This window comes from Tachypleus tridentatus, chromosome 12, assembly GCF_004210375.1.
Source record: "Tachypleus tridentatus isolate NWPU-2018 chromosome 12, ASM421037v1, whole genome shotgun sequence".
Classification (NCBI taxonomy): domain Eukaryota; kingdom Metazoa; phylum Arthropoda; class Merostomata; order Xiphosura; family Limulidae; genus Tachypleus; species Tachypleus tridentatus.
In genome coordinates, this window is record NC_134836.1 from 81,045,529 (window position 1) to 81,058,580 (window position 13,052).

General features: G+C 30.0%; 1 protein-coding gene across 12 annotated transcripts in view; it reads right to left on the reverse strand.

The window, feature by feature from the left end:
• Positions 1 to 223: 223 nt before the first annotated feature.
• LOC143233801 (phosphatidate cytidylyltransferase, photoreceptor-specific-like) overlaps positions 224 to 13,052 on the reverse strand; it is a 134,342-nt gene continuing 121,513 nt past the window's right edge. For 7 of the 12 annotated variants that reach the window (XR_013018317.1, XR_013018319.1, XR_013018318.1 and 4 more), the window contains 3 exons: positions 11,343 to 11,486; positions 7,713 to 7,795; positions 224 to 5,450 (listed from right to left, as the gene is read on the reverse strand). Coding sequence is in view for 1 of the 12 variants with exons in the window: in XM_076470485.1 (XP_076326600.1) it covers positions 11,372 to 11,486 (115 nt within the window). In the remaining 11 variants the exon portion in view is untranslated. The remainder of the gene's footprint in view (positions 5,451 to 7,712; positions 7,796 to 11,342; positions 11,487 to 13,052) is intronic. The other 5 variants (XR_013018322.1, XR_013018313.1, XR_013018316.1 and 2 more) reach the window with 3 other exon arrangements.

The following is a 13,052-nucleotide window of genomic DNA, read 5'->3' on the forward strand; positions in this document are numbered from 1 at the left end:
ACAGTTGTAGCCATATCAACTTACTTAGTACATACCTATTTTCTTTAATCCAACCTATTGGAGAACTAAACCAATTTGTAAGGGGTAGCCAATAGGCTAGTCGTATGGGATTCTTACAAATGCATTTATTTAAACCTAGATTATAAAGCTATGAGTTAAGCACACAAACCATAAACGTGAGGAAGTTTACAGTTACAATAAAGAATATACTTGGAGACTGAGATACAAATAACATACAAAGCTTTAATCCCAAACATTCAGACAATCCTTTACATATACAATATCAAAATTATTATGAAAACTTTTGCATTAAAAGCATCCAAATCTTCATTTTGAGCAATCAACAGTTTTTCAAGTTATCCTTCAATAAGATTCATTAAACCAGACACAATAGCAAAATGTTATCAAAGTATTGCATGAAAAATGTTCAGACATGATTAAGTTCATATAATCTGGTTGAAACTTGTAATATATATCTAAACAAAAGTATTACTTCATTAATGAATGTTACTAAATGTACAAGTGAGTTTTCTTTTAACATAACCTTATTATTTACACACATTACACATCATTTACTAAATACATTGCTATAACTCTCATCATAAGTAATTATTGTTAGTTACTTATAAAGAGTTTGTACGGATAATGTTTTTCATACTTTGAAGGATAGCCATATTCAATTAGTATGCCAGAAATTCAAAAAGCACCATCTTTTCAGGACTCTGGAATCAGTGTTGAAGAATTGATTTCTGAGTCAAAAACATAACATTTGATACCTGTTTTTGTGTGTTCAAATGATTCTTCAACTAAACTGGCTTAATTTAGTGGGTATGTTTTATAAGCTTAATTCACTGCACATACTTCCTAGTTGGGTTCTTTTTATATACAATTAGCTACATGTTTGATTAAACAATGCAATTTGATATTTGAGAGCAAAACACTTGTTTGATTAAAAATCAGCTGTATGATAATTGTTTAAAGGCATATGTGATATGGATTTCAATTTTAAACAATAAATTTTTTCCTGCCAAGGCAAGAATTTCTGGAGAATATATGTACTTATATATATATATCAATATTTACATTTGTCTCTATTTGAAAATCTTTAAGTATGATCTCACTTTCTTCTTTGTACTTCAAATATTCGAGACCTTCCATTATTCTTACGTTATACCATCTATTTTGCTAATCATTCATTATAATGAAGTACTCTGCTGACAGGCATATAACAATTTGTTCAGAGTTTCTTTCTTTTGTAAACATTTAAGAAAAAGTTTACAAGTGTAAATACTTATTTCCTTTCACATACACATGGCTCTGTAGGGCTGTTTTAAGCAAAATGCAATCTTCACCATCATTGTGGTGTTAAACTTAACACCTATGATGTAGGATTAAAATTACCTATGAATAAGTTATTGTGTGTAAAAGCTTAGTGCATTCTTATTCAACAACTATGATGTTTAGGTTTACTTAATGTTCTGTATTACCCAAAAGGTAATAGGATAAGAAGCAGGGATGTGTCAATGATTTGTTAGAACAATGTATTTGAGAAAATAATTAGTTGAATAGAAAGATGATAAATAAGGTTGTGAAGATTTCATATTTAAGTAATTTTAGATACAACTAAAGACTTTTTTTCTCCCATTACTTAGTATTATGGAAATAGAATCTAAAAAGCTAACAATTTAAACTTTGATTAAGGAAGCACATTATGTTAACATAATAGTAGACAGGCAAACAATGATTTATAAGCAAAAAGAAGAATTTTACTGATGGTGGAACACACTACACATTTCAATCAATATTCAGTTGAAATATATGTTCCACCATTAACAAACTTCTTCCTTAAGTTTATGAATCATTGTTACCTACCTATTATTATAATTTATACTACTTAAAAGGAAACTTTCACAAATAATATATCAAATACCAGAATTGATGGCCTCAGAAGAGATCATATTTAAACGAAACAATTGAAAAACATCTTGCATCTAGCTACTAGAATTTTAATTTGTTTTGAACAAACATTATTTTCTTGTTTATAATCTGAAACAGACAATTACATACAAGTTAAAACTGTACTGAGATAAACTGAACCTGTAACTGATTTTCTAAAAAAAATAGAAATGATATACCAAATCAATACATATTTGTAAAATATTAATTTAGTTACATAGAAAAAATTAAAAAAATACATAGTTAATAATAATAATAGTTGTTAATAACCATAACCTTTTATCATATAAGAACATGTAGTTAAATATATTTATAACTCTTTATATTTAATATTAAAGACATGGTATATCCACATATATTACAAGTTCATCTCACAGATTTCTTACATTTTAGTTTTATGAAGTGGATAATTTTCAATACACTTCTTATGGTAACCAAAAACCATAAGTTATGAAAGCAGTAATTTTCATTTATTCTGATATCACATTTTACATTTACATTATAGTAACAGAACCTGAATTGCAAATAAAGTACACAACCATGACTAACAACAGAACTTCATTTTTCAATTCTTGTTAATTTCTTGTCTACATACAGAAATAATAAATGCAACAACCACAAAACTTACTTAACATAGACCTTTATAAAGATTCTGAGAATAACAATGTTTACTGAACTTTTTTTTTTTAAATCAAAATGTAAAGTGATGATGGTTTTCTATACAAAACTGTGTTTATGTTAGATGATTTCCAAACATTGTGACATTAAATTGCTGTGGAATAACAAAATTCTGAAATTTTGACATTTTATAAAAGTAAACACTAACATGACATTTTATAAAATGTTACAAAGTATTTCTAGAAGCATATACATATCACATTATTGCTATTACTTGTGGCTAAAATATGAAACTTGTATACTGCAGGAATCACTTTGATTTTGGAATGTGAATAACATATACAAGTTTAAAACATACAGGTAAATATTCTTCTGAATAAGTGTCCAAAACAATGAAAAAATTTGAGTTATGAGGAGTAAAAAACAGAATGAAAAGCAAATAAAAAGAAAAAAAAATAATAAAAAAGAAACATGTACATTGACTTCTGAAACCATGTTAACATGGTGCTGTTGTTATCACACTCAGACATGATGAAGAATCAGGGAAGAGCTTCAGGAGCTTTGATTGAAAGATTTTGAAAAATATTTAACCCTATAACTGCATGGAAGAAACTGTAGAATAATAAATGATACTGAAAAGAAAGAGAGTTATTAAGGTTTGTTTTTTATATATTACATATTTTGAAACACAGCAATCATGATCAGTTTCTGATGTTAGATGTCAAACATTAAAATTCAAACCCAACCAGAGTATGTAAATCAAGTCATTCTCTTAATATTTATCCTAAATGATTAAGCTGATTTGACTGATTTTAATTTCATTATGAATTTCCAACTAAGAAATCAAAATGTTATATAACATTCTTCTTCTTTTAAAGATATCTACTGCTTATAACAAACAACCTCCTGTAATATCAAAAATATGCTAAAAATACCACACCCCTAATATAATAACACTATGTACCACAAATTTTGTTCCTGGATAGTATATATGTTGTTTCTTAATTGTTTATGTTGTAGAAGTACAGAAAATGGCCATTATTCCATTCAAACTTTGCTTTTGTAACCTGCATAATGAAATTTAGAAATTAACCTATTTTTATGTAAAAAGGGCAAATTTGCACCTTTTCATTTACATAAGGTCTGAATAAAACAACATATGAATTAAGATTAACATGTATTTATACTAAAGTTATACAAAAAAGTTTAGAAGTGAGTAGTTTTTCGAGATTTGTGACTGTAACGTAAATCACTTTCACATATCACCACCCAAATACAGTCTCCCATCGTGTTTTCGTTACATGCTTCCAGGTCACAAAAGGAAAGTTTAAAGAGAAAAATAGGCCTTTTCCATTTATATTTCTCAATTAAAAATGCTGGTAACAAAAACATTAAATCAGCATATTTTAAGTACATTATCATAAAATAATTTATAAAATATACTAAACATGCCATTTCCTTTTTGTTCAAATACATGATGCAAGTTCTTTATATCCCCTTGCAACCTTACTCACTTATTTGAAGGAACAATTTTTATTCTACTTCTACTAATAAAAGCATCTTCATATACAAAAATACATTCCATAAATACATCAAAATGAAATGTGCTTTGCCTCTTTATAAGATTACTCAGTTTAACACCTTTTCAAGTAATATAACCATGTATAAACTCTTTAATAATCTAGTTACACATTTGAATGTTTAATTCATTAATGTATTTCAGACATTTAACTCTTTAAACCAATAAGTTTTTTTTGCCAGAATTATTTTCATAGTTTTCTAGTATTTATTAATATACCTTATAAAACTATCCAATGGGTAAATCAATTTTTGGCCAGAAACTGTTAGTGTCTACTAGGGTTTAAGGAGTTAATTTTGGTGGAATAATTGAAATTTATTAGCTCTTTCATTCCATGGGCAACACTATAGGTAATAAAACAACTTGTACTACTCTGAAGAAAGAACCATTTCTTTTGGTGGAATAATTGAAATTTATTAGCTCTTTCATTCCATGGGCAACACTATAGGTAATAAAACAACTTGTACTACTCTGAAGAAAGAACCATTTCCATGGTTTCAAGATTTTCTAGTTTCAAATAGCTAATGAATTATTAAAATATATAATTTTTATTTTTTGTGTATCTAAAAGTAAACCTGACACTGGGAGAGTTATCTAGAAATATGGGAGTGAAAGAGGTTAACTAAATTTTTAATAAAACAGCAGACAGTAAAATTATAAAAACAACAAGAATCTACTTCAACAGATACAAAATGCACAAATTCACAATTTTTGTCAAGAATTAAAGACAACTTTTCATTACACTCTTTGTAAAATACTAAGTTAACATTTAAGACATCCTACTCATAAAACATTTCTCTTTCCCTTTTTGTTGTTGTTGACTAGAAATTAACTTCATAACTCAGAGAGACATGCAGTGTAATTTTTTACTTTAACATTCACTATATTATTCACAGAGACAGCTTACTCTAGAAATAAAGAAAATAACACAAAAGTAATAGATTATATATGAAATGTGTCAACAACAGAAAAAACAACACAATGACAATTTCTAACCATATTTCAAATAAACCCATCAAACTCGTACTCATAATTGATCCTGAATTTCATCAACACACAAAATTACCATACATATTTAATATCACTTACATTGTTTACACAGGTTATCCTTTTTCTCTCAGAATCAGAACAGAAATATTGGAAATCAAAACTGCACATTTTAAAGACACATTCATCAAACCATATTGTTACATAAAAATATGACTTTAATCCCAAGTTCCATGAGTTGAAAAGTTGTAGTATAAGAATAATTTGCTTTGTCCAAATAAAACTATTTTTTTGATAAGAGCATTCATTCCTGCAAAGTAAAATTTCAAATGAATAAAAATAGATGTTAAATAATATAAAACTATTTACAAAATCAATGATATATTTTTACACTAACTATCAACATAATTTCACAGAAAGAAATCGAAAAAAACTCATAAAAAAGATATTAATTCTATTAACAACTTTAAACAAGGCAACAATATGAAAATTCTAAAAGCAGATAAAGGCAATGGCTATAGGTATAATGAACATAAATGTATACATTCAAAAAACTTAACAGCAACTTGTTAGATACAAACAAATTTAAACTACTAAACATAAATCCAACAAAAACACATGAAAACCAGTTAAACAAAATACTACTACAAGTGAAAAAAACCAACACAATCTCAGAAAACCTTTATTCTTACCTACAAAAGGCCGACTCATACACACCATAACTATATGGCACCTTCAAACTTCACAAACCTGATTGCCCACTAAGACCCATAATGTTGGCCTAGGAATCATTTAACTACAACCTCAGTAAATACACAGTATAGGCATTTTCTAAATATGTTACATCTGCTGGCTCCTTTTTCAAAGACTTTTTCAACTTTAAATATATTCTTAATCAACTAAATCATAAAGCCTTAATGATCAGTTTTGATGTAATCTTCCTCTTCACGGAAGTCCCCAACAACTGAAGCCTACAAAATAGTTTTGATACACATCTCCAGCAACCAATTAGCAACCCTTACAGAATTCACTACCACCGAAACTAATTTTATGTTCAATAACCAAAACTACCTGCAAGTAAATGGCCTAAGTATGGGAAATCCCACGTCACCAGTTCTCGCCAACATTTTTATGACACAGATTGAACCACAAGCAATCAATTTAGCCTTATACCCACCACTATACTGGTACAGGTATGTTGATGATACAGTTCCTGGATTCACATCTACAGAACATACATTTAGTTTTTTCAATCACATTGACTCAATTATACACAGATACCTAGACCAACAACAAACAAACAACAATAAATCCCAAGATACAACAAACTACAAAACCTTACACTGCTGCATACCACATGTTCCTGATATCAGTGAAAAAATAACCAACATTTGGAAAAATCTTATAACAAAACATAACATTCCAGTAAACACCAAATTTATTCAAAAACCAACTATAGTCCATACTATGTAAAAACTACATTGACAAATACAACACCAACATAATTTATAAAATACAATGCAACAACTGCTCCGACTTCTATGTTGGAAAAACAAGCAGAAAAAATGGAAACAAGATTCAAAGAACACAAAAAAACACCTCACACATTTTTGAATACTGCAAATCAAATGAACCCAACATAACCATAGAAAACACCTAGATATTAAGTAGGAAACAAATGTAAACAAATATAAAATTCAAAGAAGCCCTACTTATACAGCAACTAAAACCAAAATAAAACCAATATAAAGGAACATCTTTATACCTATACTAATTAACAATCTAATATCCAACTGCAACGCCTCCTATAATCCTGTACCTATTTATACTCTCGTCCCTAAGACGTGTCTGTCAACAGTCACATTTAAATTCTCTCTTTCTTAACCTAAAGATGAAATGCTGTTCTCTCCTTATTAATAAAACTGTTAATACCCATAGTAGCTCTTCTGAGATACATTTTTTTTTCAAGTGGGTTTCTCATCATTAAGGAAAGAATAACAATCTTAAGATTTAATTTTGGTTACTTAGTTCTAATACTGTCAATGAATTACACTCAGGATTAGTCAAACAAATCTCATAGCCTTGAAGAACGTACCCTTTACTGAACTCTAAAATTATCAAATTAACACCTAAAGCATGTTAACTCTCAGTATACTCAGATGCTGAATTAATACTCACTATTCTAAGAGCACTAACTTTAATTCATGTTATATGCAAATCTACTTAAAATTTCAGACAAACCTTCAGCAATGACAAACTTACAGTTAATTTTGCTTACTTAGTTCTAATACAGTCAATGAATCTGCAATTACGAATATGTTACTTTCATTTCTTTCAATTTTATCTTTGAAGCTAACTTGTGCTCCAGTCATTCACAATAATGACTTTGGTTAGTCTGTGGGAATTTCTAACAAGTTTTAACACAATGTCTTGTAGGTGGTGTTTTATACTTTGTTCTATCAATACAAATCCTGTTGCATTAGTAAAGCCATAGAGAAAAAAAAATCTGTATCTTTAAAGAAAGAAAACTTAAGTTGATCATGTAACAAATAATTAAAAGCTATAAACTTACATGTTATGTTGCAGTTCTCAACTAAACGATTATCACAAAATACTTGATAGGTTTGAATGGTACTGTAAGATGGATACTGTTTGCTATTGCATAATATAAAAAGACATTTCAGTTGTAAGATGTTTAATTTCTTACAAATAGATTTGTATTTATGTAATACTTTTCATTGTTAACACAATAATTTAGGTATCTTTTCCCATGATGAGAAAATAGTAAATGTATGTTAATTGTGAAAGATATATACTGAAATAATTTAATACTTTAATAATTTAATAGGTGAAACCACACTGCACATTATACTTTTTTATAGTAATGTTCAAAATTTAATAAAATTACTTTATTATCAATGTCTATCAATATTCTTGACATCACAAATAATTTATAATTCACCTTTCAACATTATCTAAATTTCATAAGCAAATATTCAACTAAATTCTCAGTCTTCACTTTTATATATAATACAACATTTCTTTACTCTTAATTACTCATTTTAACATTACTTTCTATACAATACTATTTTTTAAGTTCCTTAGGACATATAGACTTATACAATAAATCCCCAACCTAAAAGCAAAACTTGTAGCTTCTATTCTTCTTGATTTAATGAGTTATATGCTATAAATTGAAACTCGCATGCCATGCTGCTCCTGGTTCACGTTGTCCTTAAAAAATGTGAATAGTTCTCTCTGACATTTGTCATTAAATTATTTATAACAGATGGAAAAAGAAGACTTTTGTTTGCTCATATTGTTTACAAGCTGGATCTTTTTTTTCCGTCAGTATTTGTCTGCTTTGATCACATATACACCACATGGCCAAATGTACATGGACACCTGACCATCACACCCATGTGCGCTTGTTGAATATCTCATTCCAAAACCATGGGTATGGTATCCTCTTTGCTGCTATAACAGTCTCCACTCTTCTGAGAAGGCTTTTCACTAGAATTTGCAACATGGCTGCAGGATTTGCTCTTATTCAGTCACAAGAGCATTAGTACGCTTGGGTGAGAAGGCACACAGTTGGCTTTCAAATTAATCCTAAAGGTGTTCAATGGGGTTGAGGTCATGGCTCTGTGCAAGCCAGTCAAGTTCTTCCACATCAACCTCGGCAAACCATGTCTTTATGGACCTCACTTTGTGCATGGGGGTTGTGTCATGCTGAAACTAAAAAAGGCCTTCCCCAAACTGTTCCCACAAAGATGGAAGCACACAATTCTCTATGATGTCATTGTATGCTATAGCATTAAGATTTTCCTTCACTGGAACTAAAGAGCCTAGCCCAAACCATAAAAAACAGCCCCAGATTATTATTCCTCCTCCACAAAACTTTACAATTGGCCCTATGCATTCAGGCAGGTAGTGTTCTCCTGGCATCCACAAAACCCAGATTTGTCCATCAGACTGCGAGATGGTGAAGCTGATTCATCATTCCAGAGAACACATTTCCACTGTTCGAGAGTCCAATGGCAGTGTGCTTTATGTCATTCCAGCTGATGCTTGGCTATGTATGCGCATGGTGATCTTAGGCTGTGCAGCTGCTTGGCCACGAAAACCCATTCCATGAAGCTCCCGATGAACAGTTCTTGTGCTCATGTTGTGTCCAGAGGCAGTTTGGAACTTGGTAGTGAGTGTTGTAACTGCGGACAGATGATTTTTTTATGTGCTATGCTCTTCAGCACTTGGCGGTCCCATTCTATGAGCTTGTGTGGCCTACCACTTTGTAGCTGAGCTGTTGTTGCTCCTAGACGTTTCCATTTCACAATAACAGCACTTACAGTTGACCAGGGCAGCTCTAGTAGGGCAAAAATTTGATGAACTGACTTGTTGGAAAAGTGGCATCCTATGACAGTGCTACATTAAAAGTCACCGAGCTTTTCAGTATGACCCATTCTACTGCCAATGTTTGTCTAAGGAGATTGCATGGCTGTATGCTTGATTCTATGTACCTGTTAGCAACTGGTGTGGCTGAAATAGCCAAACCCACTAATAAGAAGGGGTATCCACATACTTTTGGCCATGTAGTGTAGCTTAGTTAGAAAGTCAGTTGAGTTAGTTTTTAAAACAGTGTTATTTATTACATGTTAATATATTGTGTAATAAGCTGGATTCTAAGATAAATTAAAATCAAGTAATAACTACACCCCTACAAAAACTGCAAGACGTACAAATAAAAACTAAATTTTTTCATGTATATTTTTCATTTACTGTTATAAAAGCAACTAAATTTTAAAATTTATAAAATTATTAGGTTACATAAGAAAAATTAAATAATGAACACTCAATGGCATGAATATGTCTCATGAATTTAGCATATTGTAATTTGACAGAATGTGTTGGGAACTTGATGTTGTGTTTAAAAAAGTATTCCCTACTGTGATAATTCATTTTGGTGATAACTTAACAGGCAGTAAAGCAAGAAATCTAAATGACTGGAAGATTTGGATTGTATTAGCTTTGGCTGCAAGAATAAAAATTGTATCGTTATTTGTAACAATAAACAGTCAACTCTAGAAAGAAGAAAGGGAATTTAGATTCATTTTGTATTTTTGTGGTGGTTACAAAATCATTAAAATGGGTTAAACCTGTAAACTGTGCAAGGAAAAATAAAATAAATAATAAGATATAGTTTTACTGAAATGAAAAACAAAACAAAAGAAAAACTTGTTTATTTAGGAAGTTTGAAAGGGTGCACAAATAAAATGTAAAGACTGTAAGATGAAAGAGTATATTTATTTCTTAACATGAAAATCACCTTACACTAGGACTAGCCAGACCCTGAGTCAGACTCTACATAAATCACAGATACAATGTTTGGTAAAAATAATCTAATTTTCATGTACAAAAGACTTGTGTAATGTATAATAAAATACTTTCTATTATGATAAAGATACACTTACTACATTAAAAAGTATAGTACAAATAGTTTTATGGTTTGATGGCAGTTGCATGGTTGGCCAAAATGAATACAACTATGTAGAAGGTTAATTGTAAACATGGATGTAGCTCCAAAGTTTTAATCATTGTACAAACAATAGTAGTTGTCAACTAAATTATCTTCACTTGTAAAGGTTTTTACAGAAGAAATAAAATGTGGTTATAATAAAAGAGGGGTCATGATTTAGCATGAAATCCTTCACTTCCCTCCCAATAAAACAACTGATTTTACAGATGAAGACCTATGATTTGTTTTTCTTTCAACATAACCTACTGGTTGCAAGTTTTCTCTTTAAATGTGACTTTATTACGATACTTAAAAAAAAAAAGACTAGAGAGTTGCAAAGTTATGTGGATAAATCACTATTAAAGAAATGTGACAAACTGAATTTTTAGAAGGTAAATATTACTTCTAAAAGAGCTTTTGGAGTATGTTGTTGTCCTTATAGTAATATGATTGGAAGTTTTTAAATAATCATTATTTTCTGGCAAAATAATGTACTGTTGTAGTTCAAACAGTGAGATGAATAACAGTTTTAATAACAGATTACTAAATTCCAAAATGAAGTTATACTGCATTTTATTTTGTTTAAACAAAAGCTTTGTTATATTTCTTTAGTACTGTTCTAATTATTTGAAAATACACTGGATGCTATTAGAAACACCAACTTATAGATATATTAGACTTACATACCAAAAGAGGTTATTCTCATGTTCATGATGTCACTTTAGTAATCCTTTAGCTATAAGAGAATCCTTCAGTGCATTAAAAAATTCCAACTGCTCATCTGCTTTCCAGTTGTGCACCTGCTGTAGTAGCTTTTGTAAACTAGGGGCTCTTTATGCAACAAAAATAAAGAATTCAGACACTTGAGTATTTTTACTTCACACAGTAATATATTTTATAGACTATTATGTAATGAACTTGCAATGATAATAAAAAAATATTTTTCAATCTAGAGTTTCATCTCGTATCTCTATAAAGAACGTGCTCTTACATGAGATTCCTTTATAGTTGAATAAAATAACCAACATTTAAGACCAAACTGGCCAAACAAGAATCAGTTATCATAAAAGGTTAATTCTTGAATTACAAGTTCAAAATTTTTCTTAAAGAACCACCCTATAGGATTATTCTCTGACATATACACCTATGTTTTAAGTAACTGTTATTTTACTTATATCATAATAACAAGTTAAACCATACAAGTAAATATATTGAGAGGCATTAAAAATGCAACAATGTACATACAGTTAAACAATTTTAATATGCTAGGTTAAACATAAGTTTTGAATGTACATATTATGAAATCGTCATGTCTTTGCACTACATAATATTCAAATTTGATAAGAAACTGCACACAGACAGTTTAATCAGGATTTCAACATCCAGAACACTAAAAACAGGTATGTCCTCCATTTGCCACCAGAAGAGCCTGTAGTCTCAGAGATGCTCAATGCGATTCATATCAGGTGATATGAAGGCCAGTCCAAAACATTCACATTATTCTCATTCAAACAATTTGTACACATCCTTACCACGTGTGGACGTGCATTGTTGTGCATGAAGGTGCACCTCAAAGTGTGCCGCGACTCTGGATGGTATCATCCCTGTCATTAGCATCCCAATCACCTGATCTCTGCTTTCTATCGTCAGCCGTGGTATCTTTCTTTGTGATGAAATTAAACTTTTAAAGCCCAGCATTTTATAGGATGGAGGAACAGTGTGTACTGCATGCAAAAGTTTTTCCATACTCTTACATTATGTACAATAACAAGAGATGGGTCAGTTTTGAACGGTCTAATTACTGACACGTGACCATGCTAATTAAAATGATCTGAACTACTGAGTTGTTTTTCAAAGGATACTCATGATTAAAACCCAGGCATATTTGTACTGTTATTGCTCAATCTATATAAAACAACTCATTTTATTACTTGTTGAGTTTTTAATGCTACTCAGTATACAAAGTTGTCAGGTTTTATATGCATGTAAGGGCTGGATTCCTTACAATTGATGTTGATGACCTATCAGTGATAAATTAACAATAAACAAAAAAGCACACAGTCAAACAAGTCAAATGTATATACGCAGTTGTATCCAGAGTTTCAAATAATTATCTCTCTTTGTCAAACTCCATACAGGGTGGTTCAGTTACTTTAAAATACAACTAATGATGTAAAAATATACATTTCCTGCTCTGTTATTATTATACAATCTGTGATAATTTACTTTTGAAAATTTCACTACATATTCTTATGGCTAAACTCACAACCATTCAGTGTAGATTTTTCTATCTATCTAACATGCTGTTTATTTATATAAGTAACTCAAATTACATTTTGAATATGTATTTATATCCTTACAGAAGCCTAAAACTTTCTACTCACTATGTGATATTAT